The sequence below is a fragment of the Eptatretus burgeri genome, chromosome 3, assembly GCF_056783735.1.
Source record: "Eptatretus burgeri isolate ZD-2024b chromosome 3, Ebu_testis_v1, whole genome shotgun sequence".
In the NCBI taxonomy this organism is placed as follows: Eukaryota; Metazoa; Chordata; class Myxini; order Myxiniformes; family Myxinidae; genus Eptatretus; species Eptatretus burgeri.
Window position 1 is genome coordinate 7771296 of NC_140963.1, and position 22557 is coordinate 7793852.

The 22557-nt window shown below is 48.1% G+C and overlaps 1 protein-coding gene across 2 annotated transcripts in view; it reads left to right on the plus strand.

Moving 5' to 3' along the window:
* Nucleotides 1-22557, plus strand: part of PSMC4 (proteasome 26S subunit, ATPase 4) — a 51445-nt gene that overhangs the window by 26503 nt on the left and 2385 nt on the right. For both annotated transcript variants that reach the window (XM_085872354.1, XM_085872356.1), the window contains 5 exons: nt 19622-19808; nt 19960-20106; nt 20329-20438; nt 21516-21609; nt 22351-22518. In XM_085872354.1, the coding sequence (XP_085728480.1) occupies nt 19622-19808; nt 19960-20106; nt 20329-20438; nt 21516-21609; nt 22351-22518 (706 nt within the window). The remainder of the gene's footprint in view (nt 1-19621; nt 19809-19959; nt 20107-20328; nt 20439-21515; nt 21610-22350; nt 22519-22557) is intronic.

Genomic DNA, 22557 nt, shown 5'->3' on the forward strand with positions numbered 1-22557 from the left:
AATATTAAATAATGTTTTCTCTGGTATTTCATAAGCCATCAAAGCGAAAATTTGCAAGTTCCTTCCTCGCTCAACTCTGCATACATGGTAAAAATTTTTTACCTCAGAAGTCACATGGTTTGGCGGCCATCTTGGATAGAAAAATAGACTTTATCCGATTTACACGAAACTTCACACACTTGTTCGGGTCCACAATGGAAAGCAGAATTTAAATTTATGATATCATAGGTCACAAGGTTCGGCAGCCATCTTGGATTGAAAATGAATAAATTTTAAAAATCTTCTTCTCCAGAAGGGCAAGACAGGTCAAGACGAAACTTCACACATATATTCCCCATGAGGTCCTTTCTCAAGTTTGTTAATTTGTTCTTGATCGGTCACATGGTTTGGCGGCCATCTTGAAAAAACCCTAAAACCTTCAAACATCTTCTTCTCCAGAAGCGCTGGTCGGATGAAGGGCAGATTTCAGAAGTATATTCGGGACACGTAGGCGATATAAGTTTGTTAATTTCGAATTGATAAGTCACACGGTTTGGCCGACATCTTGGATTTAAGAAAAATATTAAATAATGTTTTCTCTGGAACCGCTTGACCTAACGAATCGAAAGTTTGCAATTATCATCTACCATCGTGTGTGCACGTGTGACATCATAATTTTTACCACTCGTCACATAGTTTGGCGGCCATCTTGGATAGAAAAACGCACCTTTTCCGATTAACATGAAACTTCTCACACGTATTCCAATACCCAGTTTGAAGCAGAATATAAACTTGTGATGTCATAGGTCACATGGTTCGTCAGCCATCTTGGATTGAAAAATAATGTCTTAAAACGTCTTTTTCTCTGATACGACTGAACAGATCCAGGTGAAACTCCACCACTATGACCGCCTCTCCATGACGAATAAAAAGTTCTCACCCCCTTTTGAGGTACGACGCAACGTTTGGCAGCCATAGTGGATTGAAGGAATAATATTAATTAATGTTTACTCTGGAACTACTGCATCAATAAATGTGAAACATCACCTTTATGGTGGAACAGTCATGCGGAATGAGGGTTTGAAATTTCAACGGGATCGGGCCCAGGGTTTGGCAGCCATGTTGGTTTTAAGAAAAATATTAAATAATGTTTTCTCTGGAACTGTTTAACCTGGAGAAGCAAAAATTTGCAGTTATCATCCACCATCGTGTTTACATACGTGGTCCAAATTATGACATCATAAGTCACATGGTTTGTCCGCCATCTTGGATTGAAGGATAAATATTAATTAATGTTTACTCTGGAACCGCTGCTTCTATATATGCGAACCTTCACATTTATAATTCAGGTGACATGCGAAACAAAAGTTTAAAATTTCAACCTGATCGGTCACGCGGTTTGGGAGCCAGAATTATTTAATTATTTGAATCTGGAAGCCAGTAATAACGAAATTGAATGCTTTGTGCTGCCCGGTTCGGAGCTCTTCAGTCCCACGCCATAACGAAGCAGGCCTCTGTTTGTATCACTCTTCAATAATGTTTTTTCTGGAACCACTTTCCCGATGAATGCGAAACTTTGCGACTGTCATCTGCACAAAGTCCCATGTTGTATCAAAGGCGGACGGACTGGGTACCCGGTCATCACTGCCAGCAGTTATAAAGTGGCAGTTCTAGTTATTATTATTATTATTATTTTTTTTTACGGGCACGTACTCGTAATAATAAACAAAAGAAAATCAATGGACCATCTGTGCAATGTAAAATGTGACTTCAAGCTTCCCCCCCCCCCACCCCTATGGACACCCTCACTCCGCTCAATCTTCGCTTCCAAAATCGATGGTGTTATTTCTCTACCCACCCCCCCCCCACACCACAACTCCTCCCCTCACACTACAACTGCTCAACCACCCCCCCAGAAAAAGTTCCATCCCCCTCCAATCCCAAGTCCTCACCCTCCACCTCCTCCTCCCAACTATAAGGTGTTAATCCCCACTACGTTTCAAGGCTTCAAACCCCCTTACCCACCACAGTTCAACCCCCCCTCAATGCAAAAGAACTCTGTCCCATCTTTTCTCCCCCCCCACCTTTCCTCACATCCCCAACTCTGTCCTCCCCCTCCTCACCCTTCTCCCACTCATAAAATCAAATGGGAATTCCCACATCGAAACGCTGGAATATTTGACGCTTTCCTGTCCTCTCTCGTGTTATCACTGACTTCATACGAGCTGCGATTGAAACAGCTCCAGCATGTCGTAGCTCATCACGGTCACCCGTCCAACTCACAATCCCGAGAGATATGTGGAACCCCCGTGGAATTTCAACTGTGAAGTGACCATGAGAACTGAAACCAATTATCTTCTTCCTGATGCAAAAAATTTTTTTAAAATGCATATATATATATATATATATATATATATATATATATATATATATATATATATTTTATATATATTGTTGTGGTTACCAGATTCGCAAACCACCATTCAGGTCCCTTAGGTGAGGTATCTCGGTAAGTGCATGTGTAGTTAGGCCCAAACCCGTTGTCTAGTGGGAATACATGTCATTTATACGTGCTGCGACTCTTCAGGATAGCCGTTTTTCTTTTACTATCTTTATTTTGGACCAACCGCCATGATCACAACCACAACATCAACCACCGACCACAACCACCGCTTCACCACAACCGCCACGACCTTCACGCACACCTCACAACCGTAGCATCGCCACCGTTCTTGCCCCGCTGTGGGTACCGGTGTTGGACTCCATGCAGAACGCGCGTCGAACAGCGTGTACAAAACCACGGATTTTCTGCTTCAAAAACGGATCGAAACGACACACGCCCACTTTTTGCCGTCCAATCGGTGAACCAGGGCGAATTGGCCCGCCCCCAGGGCGATCGACAGGCAAATTTGTGGATCAAAAAGCCTTCACGCCCACTTTTTCTCGGGCCAATGGGGAGCGAGTTGAAAGGTCAAAGGGAGGGGGTCAAAGGCGAAGTTACGGGGGGATAAAAGGACGGTGTTCGTCAGTCAAAGGAGTCGTAAAAGTCGGAACGAGGGAGTCAGCAGAACGGGAACGAGAGAGTCAGCAGAACGGGAGTCGGAGTCACAAACAAGTAGTAAAGGTCGGAACGAGGCGAAGGAGTCGGAACAGAGAGTCAAGACTTCGCGGGCGGTGGAGCTGCTCGTCGTGTGCGTGGAAGTCGGAACGGAGGGGACGAGCTGTGGAGAGGCGGCGAGGGCGGACGAGGGGGTGCTCGCGTCGTGCAGGGAGCTGCACCCCTGGGAGGCCGGCAGCGCGACCTGGCCGAGGTGGAGACGCTCGTCGCACATAATAAAGATCCTCTATACCCCGAGCATCAGCAACCCCTTCCTGTTTCCCCCCGCGCTGAGATAGTGCGACCAAGGGGACCCCGTTCCCACCCCCTGCCAGGCACTGTCCACGAGGCCCGCGGGTTGCGGGGCCATCGCCGCTCCGCGTCTCATCACCAGACGGGTAGGCCCGACCTGGTCTCGGCCCCAGGCCTACCTCATTCTTGAGGGTATTTCTTTTCCTTGGTTTTGGGTATGTGTTGTCGGCGCCGTCTGTGAAGTAGAATTGTATAAGTGTTGCCGTGTGCTCGGTAGTCGGTATTAGCTCTGCACTGTGTTTTCACTTTTATATTTGCTTTTTGTGTAAATGGAATTGTGTTTTCTTTTTTGTGTGCATTTGGTGGAATTGTATTTGTGTGCTTCCCGTGTGCCGAGAATAAATGTGCTTTATTGTTGAACTGTCTCCCGCTCGCTTCGTCTTTTCCCCATTGAATCCCCATCTTGCTTCACGTAAAGGGTTGGTAGTGGGCTGAGTACGCCCGATAATTAATCGAACCGTCGAGGTCGACGATAACACCGCTCGGTTATTCTGATAGTACGGAACGGGTCGCTAAGTGGCCCGTGTCCGAAGTCGACCTGCGGCGAGGTGCGATCGCCCGGTCTACCCTCCGCGTGGGTACTTAGGTAGTTCGAATTTGGCGAGCAACCCTATCCCACGCGGGGGCTGATTGGCTCGATCGCGGTGAGACCGAAAGGTCCACCCGTGACTGGTTCCCGGCGTTAGTCCGAGAGGGTCACGACTGGATTGTCCGTCCGGTGGGCGACGTGCCGCGATTCGAGTTACGTGGCCGTCGCACGCCGGCGGACGCGAAATCCGCAACACTGGTGTCAGGAGTGGGATACAAATTCATCGCCCTCCTCGCGGCACTGGTATCGGAGAACAGGAAAACGGGCTGTCCTGTCTCCAATTAAATTCACGGGAATCGGTCCAGGGGTGAGAGAAGCGACCCCCGATTCCCTCCAAATTACGAGCGAGCAAATTAACCCTTCACGAGAAGCAAGATGGCGTCTCAAGGCGAGCGGGAGCCGGGGGTATTAGAAATGTATATGTGTAATAATGTAGAGTCCATGGTCCAGGATGGAATCCCCGAGCAGGAAATGTTGATTGTGCAGGAACACGGACTCGCCCAACTGAACCCAGGGCCCGAGGTGGGTGCGGCAGCGGCCGCAGTGTATGACACCTCCCCCCCCCCTCTCCACCAAGACCCTTCCCCAACCCCTGCCGAAACGGCTCACTTGAGTGCATCCGACATGGCCCAGCTATTCACCATGCTGGCACAAATGAATGCGGCAATGACAAATGAAATGAAAAACGAAATGAAAGGCATGAACAAACAAATGATCGAAAAGATGGATGCGAATATGAAGAACGAAATGAAAGGCATGAACGAAAAGATGGATGCGAATACACAAAAAATGGATGAAAAGATGGATACAAATACAAATGAAGTGAAAACGACGATGGATGCGAATACACAGCAAATGAGGGAAGAGATGAAAGAGCTGCGGGGTGAGACGCAGAACATGGGCCGATGCCTGCAGGCGGGCATGAAGGCCGTGAGCAGGGAACTTAAAATGGCGACTCCACGTGTCGGAACAAACGAGCTGGAAGGGGGTGCAACGGCTGACAGGCCCGCGGTGGAGGCGGGTAAGGAAAAAGTAATTCGGGAGACAAGAGACGAGGTGAAAGTAATTGCGAGGGAGAGAAAAGAACAATTAATACGAAGAGCAAGGATGAGGTACGCGGAGATCGTGAAAGAGCAAGGAGTGAAAAACAGGGAAGGACGGGAGCGACTTAAAGAGAAAGCAAGGTTGACCTACATAAAGATAAGGGAAAGACGCCAGAAAGAAGCAGAGACCAATAAACACGATGAAGACGGGGTAAGTGACGCGCACACACACACGGAGGTAGTGGAGGATAGTGAGGTTGAGCTCGCGGAGCGTGTGGGGACCCGGTGTGAGCAGCTGGATGACCTCCTCCAGGAACGAGGGAAGGCAGTAAGCCCCTTGAGGGCGAGTCACGACCAGGTGAGTTCGGTCGTGCTTTGCGAGGTTGAGGGGACGGGTGCTGTGAACGGGTGCACGGAGAGCTTGGGGGGTGTAGAGGCCCCGGAGACCCTTGTGGGGACACAAATCCCCAGTGTGGTTGTCCCTGTGTGTGTGGTGCAAGGCGTGAGTGCGTCCCCGTGTGTGGAGGCGACCCCGTGTGTGGGTGGTGTGGTGGCGGTGGTGCTGGAGTGCGTGCTTCCCAGCACGCCGTGTTTGGATGAGGCACCGTGTGTGGATGAGGAACCGTGTGTGGAAGAGGCCGTGTGTGTGAGTGAAACGGCCAGTATGAGTGAGGAACCGCGGGTGAGTGCCCCCGCGTGTATGAGTGAGGGACGTTGTGTGGAAGAGACCGCGTGTGTGAGTGTCGCCGTGTGTATGAGTGAGGTACCGCGGGTGAGTGCCCCCGCGTGTATGGGTGAGGCACGGGGTGGGGGTGAGGCACGGCGGTTGAGTGCCTCGCGTGCGTGGGTGAGGCACCGCGGGTGAGTGCCCCCGCGCGAGTGAATGGAGCACCACGTGTGAGTAGTATGGTTTGTGTGAGTAGTGAGGCACGCGTGAGTGAACGGCCGTGTGCAAGGTCGCTGTGTGCCAGGGAGACCGTGTGTGTGAGAGAGCGGTATGAGAGGGAGATGTCGGTCGGCATGCGGGAGCACGCAGCCGCATCTCCCGGTGTGAATGTGATGGTGTGGACTGTGTGCGTCGTAACACGCAGGTGTGCGTGGGTGGAATGGAGACGGAGACGGCGACAGAAGAAAGAAAGCCGTGTAGCGGCTGTAGCTGTTTCGTGGACCGTGCCGGGTTCACCCAGCAGTGAGCACGCGGTTCGTGCTGTGCAACGCACGAGACCACCACGTGCTCGCTTGCGAGAGTGAAGTCCCGGTCCGGAAACGCACGCGGTGGATTTGCCGATCCCGCGGACGGACAAAGTTTAGGCAGGTAAATGGATTTGGACCGGACGGGTTCTCCACGCGATCGTGTGTGTTCAGCTCCAACGGGCAAAGCACATGTGTTCGCGTGGGAAACCCCTCGAGACGTGGGGCTTGTGTTTTTTTTTGCGCACGGTGACGTCATGGCTGCACGTGTGGTTGGAATCCGGCAGGAGGGGTATCTCTGCCGGATGGTCCCGTCCAAGGAGGGACGAGGAACACGTGCAGCTGCATGACGTCACGGGCAGGTGCAAAGTGCGCGAGCTCTGAGTTGCCGCGCAGGTGCTGCGCATGAAAAAAAAAAAAAGCAAGCCTCACTTTCGGGTGTACAGGATTCCTGGGCAAGGGGTGAAAGACCCCCTTACCTGGGCACAGGATGAAAACTAGTTAGGGGGAAGGGTTAGCTTAGTTAGACCGACTTCATGGGGCAGGGGTAAGTCCTCATGGAGTCCGTGGAATGGATTAGTTAGAGGGATTGTAGCCAGATTTAGGTTGGGAAATAAAATGAAGACAGAGACAGACTTGTGGATGTGTAGAGGGGACGTAGTTTAGCTACGTAGTGTTAAAAGGAACGTGCTGTAGTTTAAGGGACGACGTGGGAGCACGAGTTAGTTAGGGGATGCAGATAGAAGGATGGCAGAGTTCAGCGGTGTGTGTGTTGAAGAGTTGTGGGTTGTGAGGTGAGTACGTGTACATGTTGAGTGAGTGAGGCCAGCGGGTCTGTGTGTATGGAGTGAATGGGGAATGCATGGTGCGATGAGTGATTGGGGGGAGGAGTGACTCCCGCCCAAGGGACCCCGGGGTCAGTGTAGAGTGAGTTAGCTGGGTTAGTCAAATTGAAAATGGAGGTCGTTTGTTGTTGGTGGGAAAGTAGGCTCGAGACCCATTTGGAGGGGTGCAGGAGCCCTGTTGACGGGCTTGGGAGCGTGGCTGCGAAAGGTGAGTATCGCTGAGTGGGTACCCCGGGCACCAGGCGAGTCGGCCGCGGTAGGCCATGGGCCCATGGGGGGCCGGGATAGAGTAGTGGGCACGGGTGCGCCTGCTTGGTGTGGGGGCCCGGGGCGCCATTAGCCGCGTGGGCAGTGTTGTGGGCACGGGTGACCCTCGGAAAGGGGCCCGGCCGGCCGGCCTGCCACGTGTGCGTTTCAGGGGAGGTGCCATGGGCGGCACTCCCCGGTGTTAGGGAGCTGGTAGGCTCGGAGGCAGTGTAGTGCCCGGGGGTGCCATAGCGGGAGATTCGGCAGAGGGTCGTGCCTGCCAAAAGGGAGCCACGTGTCCCAGCCAGGAGACCGTGTGAGGGCACGGAGAGAAAATTGGGGGGCGAGGCCCGAAATTGTGAGGACACCAACACAGGCGACGGGAATCTGGGTTGTTAGAACCAATAGTTTAAGCGAGAGGCGCTTGTTGAAAGCCCCGGGGTAGTTTAACAGTTAAATGGTTAGGGTAGATTAGGAAGTGTACCCTCCGCACCATCCATCCCCTCGCTGTCGTTGTGGGCCGCTGGACCCACTTTGGGTAAGATCGCCGAACTCTGGGGAGGCCATTCTGAGGCTTCGTTGGGCCTCGACACAGGACGTTAGCTCTCCCTTATTCCCCTCTGGGAAGGGAACGTAGGGGTTGGGAGTAGGCTAGGTGACAGAATAGGTTAGCCGAACAAGGACGATAAAGGGGGTTAGGGGACGATTTATAGTGGGGAAGTAAAAATAAAAACAACAAAAAAAAATAAGTGGGGGCTAAATTGGTTTTTCACAAATTAAGGGAGTGGGTATGTACAGTGACAGGCAAAGGCGATAGGTTGGGAGGGAGACAGGTAGGTAGGTCCGAGCCCGCCTTCCAAGTGGCCAGCACCACCGCACTCCCTCCACCAACCTCCACTGAACGGCAAAGGCTAGCCAACTCCATCGGCTGGCCGTGTTTTTCTTCGGGGCGGAGGCCGGCCAACTTCATCGGCAGCTGTTGTTTTGCTGCAAGGCCTGTGCCATCGGCTGGCCGTGTTTTGCTTCAAGGCCTGTGCCGGCCAGTTCATCTGCCGGCTGTGTTTGCCTGCAGCGGCCTTCTTCTGCGGGCTGTGTTGCCTGCACCTTTGCCATGCCATGCCCACTGCCCCTGTTCACCAGCCCCCGTTCAATTTTTGCTTTGCCCCCCCCCTGTTCATTTCCATGTGCGCCAGGATCTGAAAGCAACAGTTTGCAAGCTGCAAGAACTGCCCTGTTGGCAGCTACAACACGGGTCTGCAGTGGCGGCCCGTGCACCGTGTTTGTGTTCATGCATCCATTCGTTGTGCTCATTGCGTGTGCCACTTGAGCTGGCACGGAGACTGCGTTGTGCAGCCCAAGCACCGTTGTGGTTCACTGAGTTCAGTTCAAAAGGAAGGCCTTGGACTGCGTGTGAGCAGCCAGCCACGTTCCCTGTCACCTGCATTGTTTGAGTCAGAGACTGCATGTGGGCAGCCTGGCTCCCTGCTAACTGCTTTCTTTTGCAGAGTTCAATGATCCTGGGCCATGGTTTAGTGTAAGATTTGTAAGTTAAGGTTAAGATGTACTGTACATATGAGTGCGCCCCCGGCATGTATGTCTTAGCGCCGGCAATTTTATTTAAGTCGTCCGTGTGAGTGAGTTTGTTTAGGTAGTTACGCAGCCCTCAGGTTATTTATTTTGGGGACACGAATACCATGAATGTCGCACTCAGGGATCCGTAGGTAAAGTGTACTAGGGAAAAAAACTACACATGATGGCACACGAAAATTTGACGACTCGGGACGAGTCTGTAAAAAGGGAAGGGGGTAGTGTTGTGGTTACCAGATTCGCAAACCACCATTCAGGTCCCTTAGGTGAGGTATCTCGGTAAGTGCATGTGTAGTTAGGCCCAAACCCGTTGTCTAGTGGGAATACATGTCATTTATACGTGCTGCGACTCTTCAGGATAGCCGTTTTTCTTTTACTATCTTTATTTTGGACCAACCGCCATGATCACAACCACAACATCAACCACCGACCACAACCACCGCTTCACCACAACCGCCACGACCTTCACGCACACCTCACAACCGTAGCATCGCCACCGTTCTTGCCCCGCTGTGGGTACCGGTGTTGGACTCATGCAGAACGCGCGTCGAACAGCGTGTACAAAACCACGGATTTTCTGCTTCAAAACGGATCGAAAACGACACACGCCCACTTTTTGCCGTCCAATCGGTGAACCAGGGGCGAATTGGCCTCGCCCCAGGGCGATCGATATATGCAAATTTGTGGGATCAAAAAAGCCTTCACGCCCACTTTTTCTCGGGCCAATGGGGAGCGAGGTGAAAGGTCAAAGGGAGGGGTCAAAGGCGAAGTGACGGGGGGATAAAAGGACGGTGTTCGTCAGTCAAAGGCTGAGTCAAAAAGACGGAGCGAGGGAGTCAGCAGAACGGGAACGAGAGAGTCAGCAGAACGGGAGTCGGAGTCACAAACAAGTAGTAAAGGTCGGAACGAGGCGAAGGAGTCGGAACAGAGAGTCAAGACTTCGCGGGCGGTGGAGCTGCTCGTCGTGTGCGTGGAAGTCGGAACGGAGGGGACGAGCTGTGGAGAGGCGGCGAGGGCGGACGAGGGGTGCTCGCGCGTGCAGGGAGCTGCACCCTGGGAGGCCGGGCAGCGCGACCTGGCCGAGGTGGAGACGCTCGTCGCACATAATAAAGATCCTCTATACCCCGAGCATCAGCAACCCCTTCCTGTTTCCCCCCGCGCTGAGATAGTGCGACCAAGGGGACCCCGTTCCCACCCCCTGCCAGGCACTGTCCACGAGGCCCGCGGGTTGCGGGGCCATCGCCGCTCCGCGTCTCATCACCAGACGGGTAGGCCCGACCTGGTCTCGGCCCCAGGCCTACCTCATTCTTGAGGGTATTTCTTTTCCTTGGTTTTGGGTATGTGTTGTCGGCGCCGTCTGTGAAGTAGAATTGTATAAGTGTTGCCGTGTGCTCGGTAGTCGGTATTAGCTCTGCACTGTGTTTTCACTTTTATATTTGCTTTTTGTGTAAATGGAATTGTGTTTTCTTTTTTGTGTGCATTTGGTGGAATTGTATTTGTGTGCTTCCCGTGTGCCGAGAATAAATGTGCTTTATTGTTGAACTGTCTCCCGCTTCGCTTCGTCTTTTCCCCCATTGAATCCCCATCTTGCTTCACGTAAAGGGTTGGTAGTGGGCTGAGTACGCCCGATAATTAATCGAACCGTCGAGGTCGACGATAACACCGCTCGGTTATTCTGATAGTACGGAACGGGTCGCTTAAGTGGCCCGTGTCCGAAGTCGACCTGCGGCGAGGTGCGATCGCCCGGTCTACCCTCCGCGTGGGTACTTAGGTAGTTCGAATTTGGCGAGCAACCCTATCCCACGCGGGGGCTGATTGGCTCGATCGCGGTGAGACCGAAAGGTCCACCCGTGACTGGTTCCCGGCGTTAGTCCGAGAGGGTCACGACTGGATTGTCCGTCCGGTGGGCGACGTGCCGCGATTCGAGTTACGTGGCCGTCGCACGCCGGCGGACGCGAAATCCGCTACACTATATATGCCTGGTGTTGGCTTAATGGTTAGGGTGGTGGCCTTAGGATCTGAGGATCCTGAGTTCAAATCCCACTCGGCTGTTGAATTAATACCTGGTGGGGTTGACTGCTGTCATCTTTCCGAGGTCGGCAAAATGAGTGCCAGCATGCTGGTATCCTGTGTCGGAGTGGCGACCCGTCCAGAATTGTACCCAATAGCCAAGGAGACTGCTTAGGCAGCACCAACGCTCTGCACAGAGTATGGTCCCAGTGGATGGATACACACACACACACACACACACACACACACACACACACACACACACACACACACACACACACACACACACACACACACACACACACACACACACACACACACACACACACACACACACACACACACACACACTTAAAAGTAAATAATGATAGATGTTTTCTTTCACAATGTTGTGACATTCCTGGAATTCGTTGAACAAAGACATGGGTTTTATGATAGCTGGTTGAGTCGTTTAAGATAAAATATTTGGAAATAATAGCAAGGACCTGGGTAACCTCCATGGTAAAAGCCCTGCTTGAGAGAATGGCACATAGTTATTTTGGGTGGTGTATAAACAACAGACCGCTACCTCGATCGCTAAGGCCTTGCTGCACAAAGCCCGTGTCGCCTATCAGCTCAAAATCCTTTTAACTGTCGCTTTGGTCATTTTACACTGAAGGGAAAATTTGTAGGGAGGGCGTGGTGATTGTGAATATGTCAGCGAACTGTCCAACCGATGGGTAGAATGGAATGTTACACACAGACGGCGAATGAACAAGCGTATTATTGTAGAGATGATCTTAATGATTATATAATATAGGTTCCCTGACAAGCATGCCTGTTGTTGGCTTAATGCTGTTAGGGTGGTGGGCTTTGGATCTGAGGGTCCTGAGTTCAAATCCCGCTCAGCTGTTGAATTAATACCAGGTGGGGTTAACTCGGCCTGCCATCCTTCCGAGGTCGGCAAAATGAGTGCCAGCATGCTGGTATACAGTGTCGGAGTGGCGACCCGTCCAGGATTGTGCTCGATAGCCCAGGAGACTGCTTAGGCGGCACCAATGCTCTGCACAGAGTATGGTCCCAATCTCCTCTCCTTCTTTCAAGGAACTTCAATGCCAGATTAGGCCATTAGGCCCGTCAAAACCTGTGCGATTATTATTATTACCTCCGCCTCCGAAGGTGAAGGAGGTTATGTTTTCACCCCCTTTGTCTATTTGTTTGTCTTTGTGTACAGGATAACTCAAAAAGTTGTGGACGGATTCGGATGAAACTTGGTGGACACAGACATGTGACAAGGAAGAATTGATTTGATTTTGGTCAAGATCCAAATCCGGATCTGGATAAGGGAATTATTTAATTTAAAAAGTGATTTTTCACCATTGAAAGGGCCAATAACAAAAAAGTACTGTGTATCATATTTCAAAAATGTATTAGGCCCAATATGTTCTCGTGGATCAGGCATTAAGTGGCGGAAGTATGCGCTCTACCGAGTGCCCTTCTCATTATTATTTTTACACAGAGTCAAGGCTCATGGAAGAGCTAGAACACAGAATGGATCAGGGTGCAACATAACAAAAAGAACAGAAGAAAGAGAATGGGAAAATGCCAATAGCAGGGCGGAGGGACAAAATACATGAACCCGAACGATGAAGGGAACGGGAGAACCCAAAGGGTGGACAATATTGTCTTGTCCAGTGGGTCTGCCCCTACCTGTACAGGTGGCCAAACAAATTCCTGGAGGCTTACAGCCAAGATTCTCAGAGATTGTGGCGCACGCAGGAAAGAATCATCTCGGCGCTTCACCAGGACGGTAGCACAGCACAGGGTTTTTACTCTCAAACCCACAAGAGATACACGGACACCAGCAACTTAAATAAATAATGATTTAATAAACAGAAGCATCAACAATTGTAATGAAAATGAATCAAGACGTGAGGTAACCTCAATCTAATTTTGAGATTCCTCCACACTGACTCAAATACAAACAAGGGGACAGAATAAAACAAAGAAAAATCCCTCCTTTATTTCGGAACTTAGCTTCAGGTCCAGGAGATGGTCTCAGCATCTTGAAGGTCACCAAACCACTTTGTCACTGCGCGGGAGGGGGCTCCCCAAAATGGCACCGATCTGCTCTCAACCGCCGTGCAGCCTCTTCGTCGATCGTTCTCACCTACGTCGATCTTTTGCTTTGCAGAATGGCACCGTCTCTTTCCCCCGATGGCTCGACACGTGGCTTTGGCACTGGTCCCACACGTGGGCAAACTCGCCTCAGCATGAACACAAGAATTGTGCGGTCTTCTTCATGCGTTGAAGGAAAGCCAGCCTTAATGCCTTGCTCTTTCGACCACCAATCCTACCTCTCTCGCTTCTGTCCTGCTTTGATCCTTTATCTGTGACTGTGTCTCTCTCTTCCTGCAACAACGTGCCTCCCCGTTCTCTTGCTTAGACGCGCTCTGTTTTCTCTGATCGCATCACTCACACCAAACTCTGACTAACCTCACTCTGCTCCTGCTCTGAGCAGCTCACCCCCCCACCCCCCTCACGTTCTTCTTTCTCCCTTTGGTTGCGGAGGAGACGCCTCCTCTTGGTTGCGATTGCCTCATTCACACACCGAACTGCATTTGCTTCTGAACTCCCTTTGACGACACGCCTTTCAATCATCCACTCCGAGGGCATGACTTGTTTGTACGACAACCGGGAAGGCGGGGCTTCTCGTCTGCTTGGACATGCAGCTCGGTTGTAGCTGTTTTAAGGACATGATCCTATTGCTGGCTTGTAAATGCAAAAATGTCAGAAAAGGTCACATGGGGGCAATTACATACTGGGGGAAATTATCCTTAATCCCTATCTAATTAACACCGCACCACCCCCCGTGTGGTGACAAGTAGCACTTAGGCACACAGTTTTCCTACTTGGTTTACATCGAGATGTCTCCTACACATCCACGGACCAAGCTACTCTATGCACTCCTATTTTTCCTTTGAAATCCCTTCATCTACCCCACAAACATAACACTGATACAGGAGCAAACTTTTAAGACGGAAAATCTGGACATTTGGAAAGAGGTGGGCTTGAGAAGGGTAAATGATCATGGGTTTGGATTGGAGATGATCTGAGATGGTGGTGACCAGTTGTCTTGAAGACCTGGAGGGACAATGAGATTGAAGAGGATGTGAAAGTTAGTTCCACATGCTGGGATAAAAAGGGGAATGAATGAGTGGAGGTCCTGCATTTAGGTAGTTTCATCAGAAAGGCGGGGGAGGGGGGCTGATGGTGGACGTGCACCCTGCAGATACCTGGAGGGACAAAGCATGGAGAGGGCAGAGGGTGCAAGATTAGAAAGGAGGAGGTAAAAGACAGTGACCACTGTCCTGTCTGCGATGTGAAAGTGAGGTGTCCATAGACTTGGCTTCATAGCAGGAGATTCCACTCGTGTTGAAAGTCCTATTTTTCACAGCATCAGTCTGGGCAGGTATAAGGTGGGGGCACCAATCCAGAGGAGAGAGCAGTAGCTGCGGATGAAGTAGCTCCATCAAGCTGCGGATGAAGGCCTTGTAGGTAGATGGGAGTTCAGTTGTGCCATGGAAGTGCTTTTTACGATGGAGGAAGCCCATTCGGCGACTGGCTTTGGAGGCCAACATAAATATGTGGTTTGACCAAGAAAGACCATGGTCGATAGTGAGACCCAGAATTTTGAGTGACTGAATTTATTCAAGAGGATTGTGAAGAAAGTGGATCGGAGGGTTTGCCAGACGGTACATTCGGAGTGTGAGAGTGAGATTTGTTTGGGTTGAAAGACGTATTCTAATAGTGTTGTTCTATTTGAGTGTTTTCTAATGCTTATCATGCATGGTAGTCTATGTAGGCAGTGGCAGAAGTCTTCCGCACAACTGGTCCCATGCAGATGCTTTCTTTTTATCCAGTCTTCTTATGTGTTTTTGTACTTTTTTTTTCTTGTCTTGTCCTATCCTGCCATCTTAGCTTTCCATACTGACCCGAATAAGTCAGGTATGCAAGGAGTCAGGTTTCTGCCTTTTTTTTTCCTTTTTTTTTTATTTTTATTTTTTAAAACCAAAACCCATCCAGCATCTTGAAAATGTGATTGATGGATTTGAGCGTGTCAACGTTGTGCCTGTAAATTTGATGTCGATACAACTTTGGACGAGGTTGCATTCCAGAAACCGATAATCCAGTCTTTCATTGTTCTTCCTTCAGCTGGATTTGAAGCATCCAATGCTGTGTCCTTACTGCTGGTAGTGTTGGCATCTAATCCACCTGGTCCGAGTCCAAGCTGTCCGAGTCCTTGGCAGTCTGAGTCAGAGCCAGAGTCACGGTCCTATGCTGTGAAAGTGTATTGTTAATAGCAAATTTATTTCTGTTTATGTAAATGTAAAAAATTATTTTAATGTTTAAAAAAATAGAAGCGGTGATCAATCAACAAGTGGATGTGAAAAAAAACAGCTCAGTTTTTCTGTTCTTTTTCATTATTATCAATTGGGGACATGTTTACTTTGGTATGGGGTGGGTAGTAACTACTATTTTGAGGTAAATTAGATAGAAGTCTGTCGATCAAGAATGATTGTATTGATCTGTCGATCCTTAAAAAAAAGATGAACTTTTCCGTGATGTCACTACATCTAGGGGTGTGTTCCATTACCAAATCAGCTTGTAGATCGCTCACCAAGTGGCTCAAACACTTCAACGAACGGCTGGAACGGCTGGCTTGGCAAGCGATAGCAAGAAATGTGAGAGGATGGTGACTTTACCCCGAAACTTTCAACACAGTATATTGGTTGATCGGATTTGGAAGTCGATTTGAGTGGTGTGGACAAAAAAAGAAAAAATACAGTAAACCACATACGGAAAAATCGCTGTGTTGAAAGTGAAGTTTCCAATTTTTAAGAAAAGATTTGTCAACCATCAATGTGCATTTAAACGGACGTACTCAGCATTTATCTTATTTACTCAGCAAAATAATTTTTAGGGATGTTTACACGTATCTTTTACTAATTTTAGACATTGATCATGTTGCAAAGCTGAGGGTGCGATACGTGAGGGAAGGTCCAACCGATCTGCTATCTTCTTCATCTTAAGTCGTGCAGGGTTGCACCAACACTCGTTTTATTTCACGTGCAGAACACTCACAATTATTATAATTATATGTGCAGTGTGTACTTTAGGGTTAGGGTTCTGTTAGGTTGAAGGTTAGGGTTCTGTTAGGTTGAAGGTTAGGGTTCTGTTAGGTTGAGGGTTAGTGCTAACGCGTTAATATCACGGCTATGTTGAGCGCACCAGAATTTTGAACAATATAATTATGCTGAAAAGCATGTTGTGTACAAAATAAATATACACTAATCAGTTCATTACTGTACTGAATTTACAAAACTTTAATTGGGGGAGGGGAGGGAAGCGGCTTTAAGCGTTAAATAATATGTCTTGGTGGGGTGGGGGGGTCTGGTCTAGCTTTGCGGAGCGTTATTGGGGGGTGGGGGGGTATCAGATTTTATCAAAAATAGTGACGTACTTTTTGAACACTCTTACTATAATTCACAGACCCGTGGTTGTGTGTTGCGTTACCACTCCTACAGTTTCTGGGCTGATTACATCTAGACTTGCTACATAGGATCAGCATGACCCCAATTAATGTATGGCGGTGTTTTTATCTTCGTCGGCGGTCTTGGGGAGGGTAAGGGGAGGACGTCAATTTTCAATGTGCAATGTGTAGCGCTGCCTCCAGGTGGGGGTATTACAAGTCCTTCCCACCCTTTACAGTGCAGTATTCCAATCCCTACTGTCGAAGAAATTTCTGTCATCCTGTATATTTGAACATTTATTTAACAAACAATATAAACAAATACATACAAATACATACATATTCGCATATGGAGGACCTGGACTCAGACTTGCTCCAGATCTCTGAAATACATGGAGAATTTCAGTTCCTTATATAGTTTTCAGTGAGTCGTAGTATTTTTTTTAATTTTCAAACGCTGGTGCCAACTTTGTCAGGTCTTGACTTTCCCCAGGTGAAGCTTATCTTCAGCCTTCGTGCAGCCCCAGCTTGACTTGGTTGAATGGTTGTAACATATATTTCAAATCCAGACATGTTGATCTTCTCCCGGCACAGAATGCTGGAATGACGTCAAACTTCAACTCTTTTGGGCATTTTGATAAATTTATATAGTATGTACGTTAAAAGTCAGTCTGCTTCTCCCAGACTGGGAAAATATATTATCTCGAAGTGATTAGGGCTTAGCGAATACATCTGGACATTTTCTTCATCCCACATGCCAACTTCTTGGTGCCTTTTATAAAAAAAATCCCTTCATAGCTTTTAAATGATGGGCAATTCTGTTTTCACTGAATTCAGCTTACTTGAAAAGTCGGCCTGCTCATCACATTGTTAATAGTCAGGTCGATCTTTCCATACAAATGAAATATATGATTATGTTGATCTAAATTAAAATAGATACATGTTCAAGTACGTGGAATCGTATCATATTTGAGTACATTTTCGATTTCAGATTTAATCCATTTATTTTAACATCAACTTTTTATTATTGTTTTTATCACCCTCAAACCCACGATGCTAATTTCAGAGAAATTGCATCGACATTTCGTTTTCCATTGCTGTGAGGTGTTTTGAATCACTAGTACTTGGCCATACGTGCAAAAAATAAAAAAACAGTTTTCAAACCACAAGCCAGAAACAACCACACAGGCCGTTCCTTCACTCTCGTAAACGACAACTGGATTCGGGCATTGTGTTTATCTATAAATGCCATAAGAAATCGAGATATAATTAGAATACATCAAGTCATCACTATCCGGAAGTGGTGCGTGCCCGTACAGAATGTTCACATGCATTCCACGAATTATCGCTTGCATTGAAGTAACAACTGCTGTGATACTTACACACACAGAGTTCATTAAAATCAAGTTTACCTCCCTGTCTTTGCTTGCCATGACATTCGCTGTCATTGACCATTGCCACTCCTCCGCCACGGTAACTAAGGCACCGATCCCCATCGTAACCGGCACGGCACGTGACGTCATCGTCGGCCGGCTGCGCACCGGCCCTACGCAGCAACGTGTCCTTTGATTGGTTGGTAAATAAATGGCCATAACTTGGGAAGCACTTGTCCGATTAATATCGAACCTTGAAAAGGCACATCCACAGGTCCCCAGCAATATACGTGGCAAGTTTCAATTAGATCGGACCAGTGGTTGTCGTGAAACAGGGGTCGCGCGCGCGCACACACACACACACACACACACACACACACACACACACACACACACACACACACACACACACACACACACACACACACACACACACACACACACACACACACACACACACACACACACACTGCTGGAATTATAGATAGATAAGCAGTCGGTATGTTTTTGCTTTATGCATGTAACCCGGGTTATTATTTTTATTTTTTGCCTTTACAGAGCTGTCAGCTACCCATACACCGCCCATATAAAGGTCTTTATTAGAAGAACGTGTTGTATGCTTGGAACAAGATCCGCCTGCTAGTCCTTTATAAATTATAGGTGATCACAGATCTTGAACTTCCACGTGCATATTGCATGCGTGCACCCTTGAACTTCATTTCAGAATGATAATGCAACAAACTTTCGGTTTGAAACGAGCAATAAATGCACAAAATTGTGTGGGAGTCCGTCTGAGTCCACGAGTCCTTACTACCCGTCTAACCCCGGGCTCGTCATACATCACTGACTGCGGGCCGGTCTCTTTTTTTTTTCAGTAATTATTTCAACTTACTCGGTTCTTAGAAGTTCGTTACACAAGCATTTATTCTTTTAAAATATCGATTTGATGACATGGGCTGACAGGATGGCCTAGAAGTACGCACACTCGCCGCGTGGTTGTCTAGCCTGGGTTTAATTCCTGACCCAACTTTCAACTGTCAGCCTGATGTTTCATAGGCAGGGTGATTCAATAATGTGTGTGCCGTCCCCTGCATGGACGTTAAACCGAAGTCCCATCCACCAGCATTCGTTGGTGGGCGTTAAAAATCCCATGGTGTCCTTCGCAAAGAGCAGGTGAGCTATCCCCAGCACCATGGCCGAATTCCAAATTCCTGCCCTAACTAGTCGAACGTCAGGCCTGACCAGCCGGTTCGTGAAGTCTCGGGCGAAGCTTCCCCCGGCCGACCCCACATGAAAGGTGGGATAATGGTGGCCATTAAGAAGAAGAAATATCGATTTGGTTAAACAAAGTCTAACCTCATGGATGAGTGGGAAGGCAATGTGACAAATAATGGGACAATGTGCATGCAAAGCGATTAATCGACGAACGATGAAATAAATGAGAAGGGAGGCAGAACATTGTAACCTGTGAGTACAAGATCTTGGATAGGGCAAGGTTAATGGGGGTAGTAAAGATCATGGGTCGAGTTGGTGCTGCACTGCTACCTTGAAGACCCGCAGGGAAGAGTTTAACTTGATTATTCATTTTTACCGCAAGTAATGACTATCGTCTGGAATTGGTTTCGACAACAAGGGCGTAGTTTGATCTCAGATAACCGTGCTCGTATTCACATGTGAGATGAAGTGCTTGACATAATATTTGTCAGAGTTGGTGACATAAAAATGATACTTGCTCTTTAATTTTGTGACCTAAAGCCAACAAAGGATTGAACAACGAGCATGTCCAAACAATTTCCTCCCCCCCCCATTCTTTAATCTCCCTAAATTGGTCTTTCAGAAACTCCAGCGTGAGCTGGAGTTCTTGGAAGTACAAGAAGAGTACATCAAGGATGAGCAGAGAAACTTGAAGAAAGAGTTTTTGCATGCTCAGGAGGAGGTGAAGCGCATCCAAAGCATCCCACTTGTCATTGGACAATTCCTCGAGGCTGTTGATCAGAATACTGGGATTGTTGGTTCCACCACTGGTACGAAAGATACAATAGCAATTGTCTTGTTAGCTCGAGTCTTTCGGTTTATATTGTTTTGTTTTTTAAAAATATTTCTCCAGCGCTTTAATGCTCCCAAAGTGCTTCTTTGAGAACGCTGTGTCATTCATTCCCTCGTTTGTCCAACCAGGTTCCAACTACTACGTGCGAATCTTGAGCACCATTGACCGTGAGTTGCTCAAACCCAGTGCCTCTGTGGCTCTGCACAAGCACAGCAATGCTCTCGTGGATGTTCTTCCTCCAGAGGCTGACAGCAGTATCACGATGCTCACTGCTGGTATACCTCTTCAACACATCCTCACTGCTTCCGTCCACAATTCTTGCAGCTTTGCACTGATTCCCTTTGTATTTCCGTTGATGTTAACAGCGTTCGGTCGATACGTGTATGCAGTCTTTGCCTGCCTTGTTGTAACAAACCCTTCTCTAGCCCCAGCATTCTCTATATCAACAGAGTTTGCATCACAATGAAAACTGGTCAGACTGAGTACGTTGTGTACAGACCAGAAACCAGACGTCACATATGTGGACATCGGAGGCATGGATATCCAGAAGCAGGAAGTGCGGGAAGCGGTGGAGCTGCCACTCACTCACTTCGATCTCTACAAACAGGTGCCACTTCCAAGCATTGGATTGTTGCACCAAAGCCATTTTTGGCATCACAAGATGACACCAGAACGACATTCGGTAGACAGCATACCTCCGCCAGGCTGAACAGTTTATGTTTTGTATCCCACTGATAGGCCGGATCTGCATCCAGACCTGAACCAAAATATAATCGGGTTGTTCTTGTCACCTCGCTAAATCATCCACCAGGTTTCGCCTGAATCCATCCACAACTTTTTGAAATATCTGGCTACATATCGTTTTTGGCCCCAGCTCTCAAAGGTGAAGAATTACGGTCCTTTAAAAATTATTGTATCTCGATCCAGATCTTCACCAAAATCAAATCAATTCGTCCTTGTCACACACCCAACCTGTCCACCAAATTTCGGCCCAATCCTTCGACAACTTTTTGAGATCCCATGTTCACAGATAAACAGGCAGGGGTGAAAACATAACCTACTTCCACCTTCGGTGGCGGAGGTAATAAAGCAGGTCGCCCCCAACAACCAGAATGTACAAATGAAGGGATGGAGCAGGATTTCTAAAGTAAAAGGCTGATTTCAGAAATGTAAGTGTTTTCAAAAAAAAAAAAACTTTCGTTTTTCAACTTTCTTTCTTGAAATGGAAAGCGAATTCCACAATTACGCAGTAAAGGCAACTTCAATTAATTTTCCAGTGACTATTTTCTTTCTCATGATATAATCAAGAGATCTCTGCAATGTTTAGTTTAATTGGTTTACTTGATAACCACCAGTGCTGAAACTGGTTTGCTTCTGTTACTTGGTTCTTCATTTATACACAATTCCTGTCTGTATTTGCTGTATCTGCAACACTTTTTACAACATTGCATTGCTCAACATGAACTAGGTATATCAGCCGCAACCAGCGTGAGCATCCGTCAACGGAAGGTGATTTTTGCCTCAACAATGATGTAGTGTACGTAACACTTGTGTGAACACCACTTTAGAGTGGCAATACCCTGGACTTTAGTTCCTGGTATTGTTCCCACTCCCCTTCCCATCATGGATTTTCTTTCTGAACCCGAATGGAAATCGCACTAAGGAATTGCTCCTTGCTTGCCAGATTGGAATTGATCCACCCCGTGGGGTGCTCATGTATGGCCCACCAGGGTGTGGTAAGACGATGCTGGCAAAGGCTGTTGCTCACCATACTACAGGTAATATCTGCACGCTGTGCTCCACCAATGGAGTACCTGTTTGGTCTCGTTTTGTCTGTGTTAAACCAATGAAAGTAACTTTATTTGAATTTGAAACATTTGTTCAAAATTTGTTCTTGTCTTTTTCTTTCCTAAAGTGTCAAGTCATTTTCATGTGATTATGATGTTATCATGTTGGGGTTTTTTTTTCCTTTATTTTGGAGTTAGGTCAATGCTTGTGGAAGAGCAAGAACGTTGAATGGGTCAGGACGTAACACGGAAAAAAGGAACAGTAAGAAGGAGTGGGGAAACACTAACGGCAGGGTTGAAAGATAAAATAGCGATAGACTTGGACAGATAAGAGGGTCGGGGAGGATGCACTGGGAAGACAAGAAGGATACAGAAGCAAACTCTTCGGAAGAAATAACTGGAAATTTGGAAGGAAGTGGGTTTGGGGAGTGGGGGGAGGGTAATGAAGTCGAAAGGATAATGGTTTTGGATTGCTGGTGATCTGAGATGGTGGTGACCAGCTGTCTTGAAGACGTGGAAGGAAGGATGGGATTGAAGAGAATGTGGATGTGTGATTGTAATAATTGAAAGGGGAAACATTTTGTAAAAACGCTTCGCTTTAGAAAGAAAAGCAAATGTTAAAACGTGTCTGCATTTCGATCATTGTCTGACATTTTTATTTGTCCATTGGATCATAATGAATATAGACCATAATGTGTGTTTACTTTTCTGGTTTGTATCTTGCGCACCCAGCGGCTTTCATTCGAGTCGTCGGCTCGGAGTTTGTGCAGAAGTACTTGGGCGAAGGTCCGCGCATGGTACGCGATGTTTTCCGCCTCGCCAAAGAGAATGCACCGGCCATCATCTTCATTGATGAGATAGACGCCATTGCCACCAAGCGCTTCGATGCACAGACCGGAGGCAAGCGCCGCGAGTCAATACTTTCATCGCTTGTGCTGA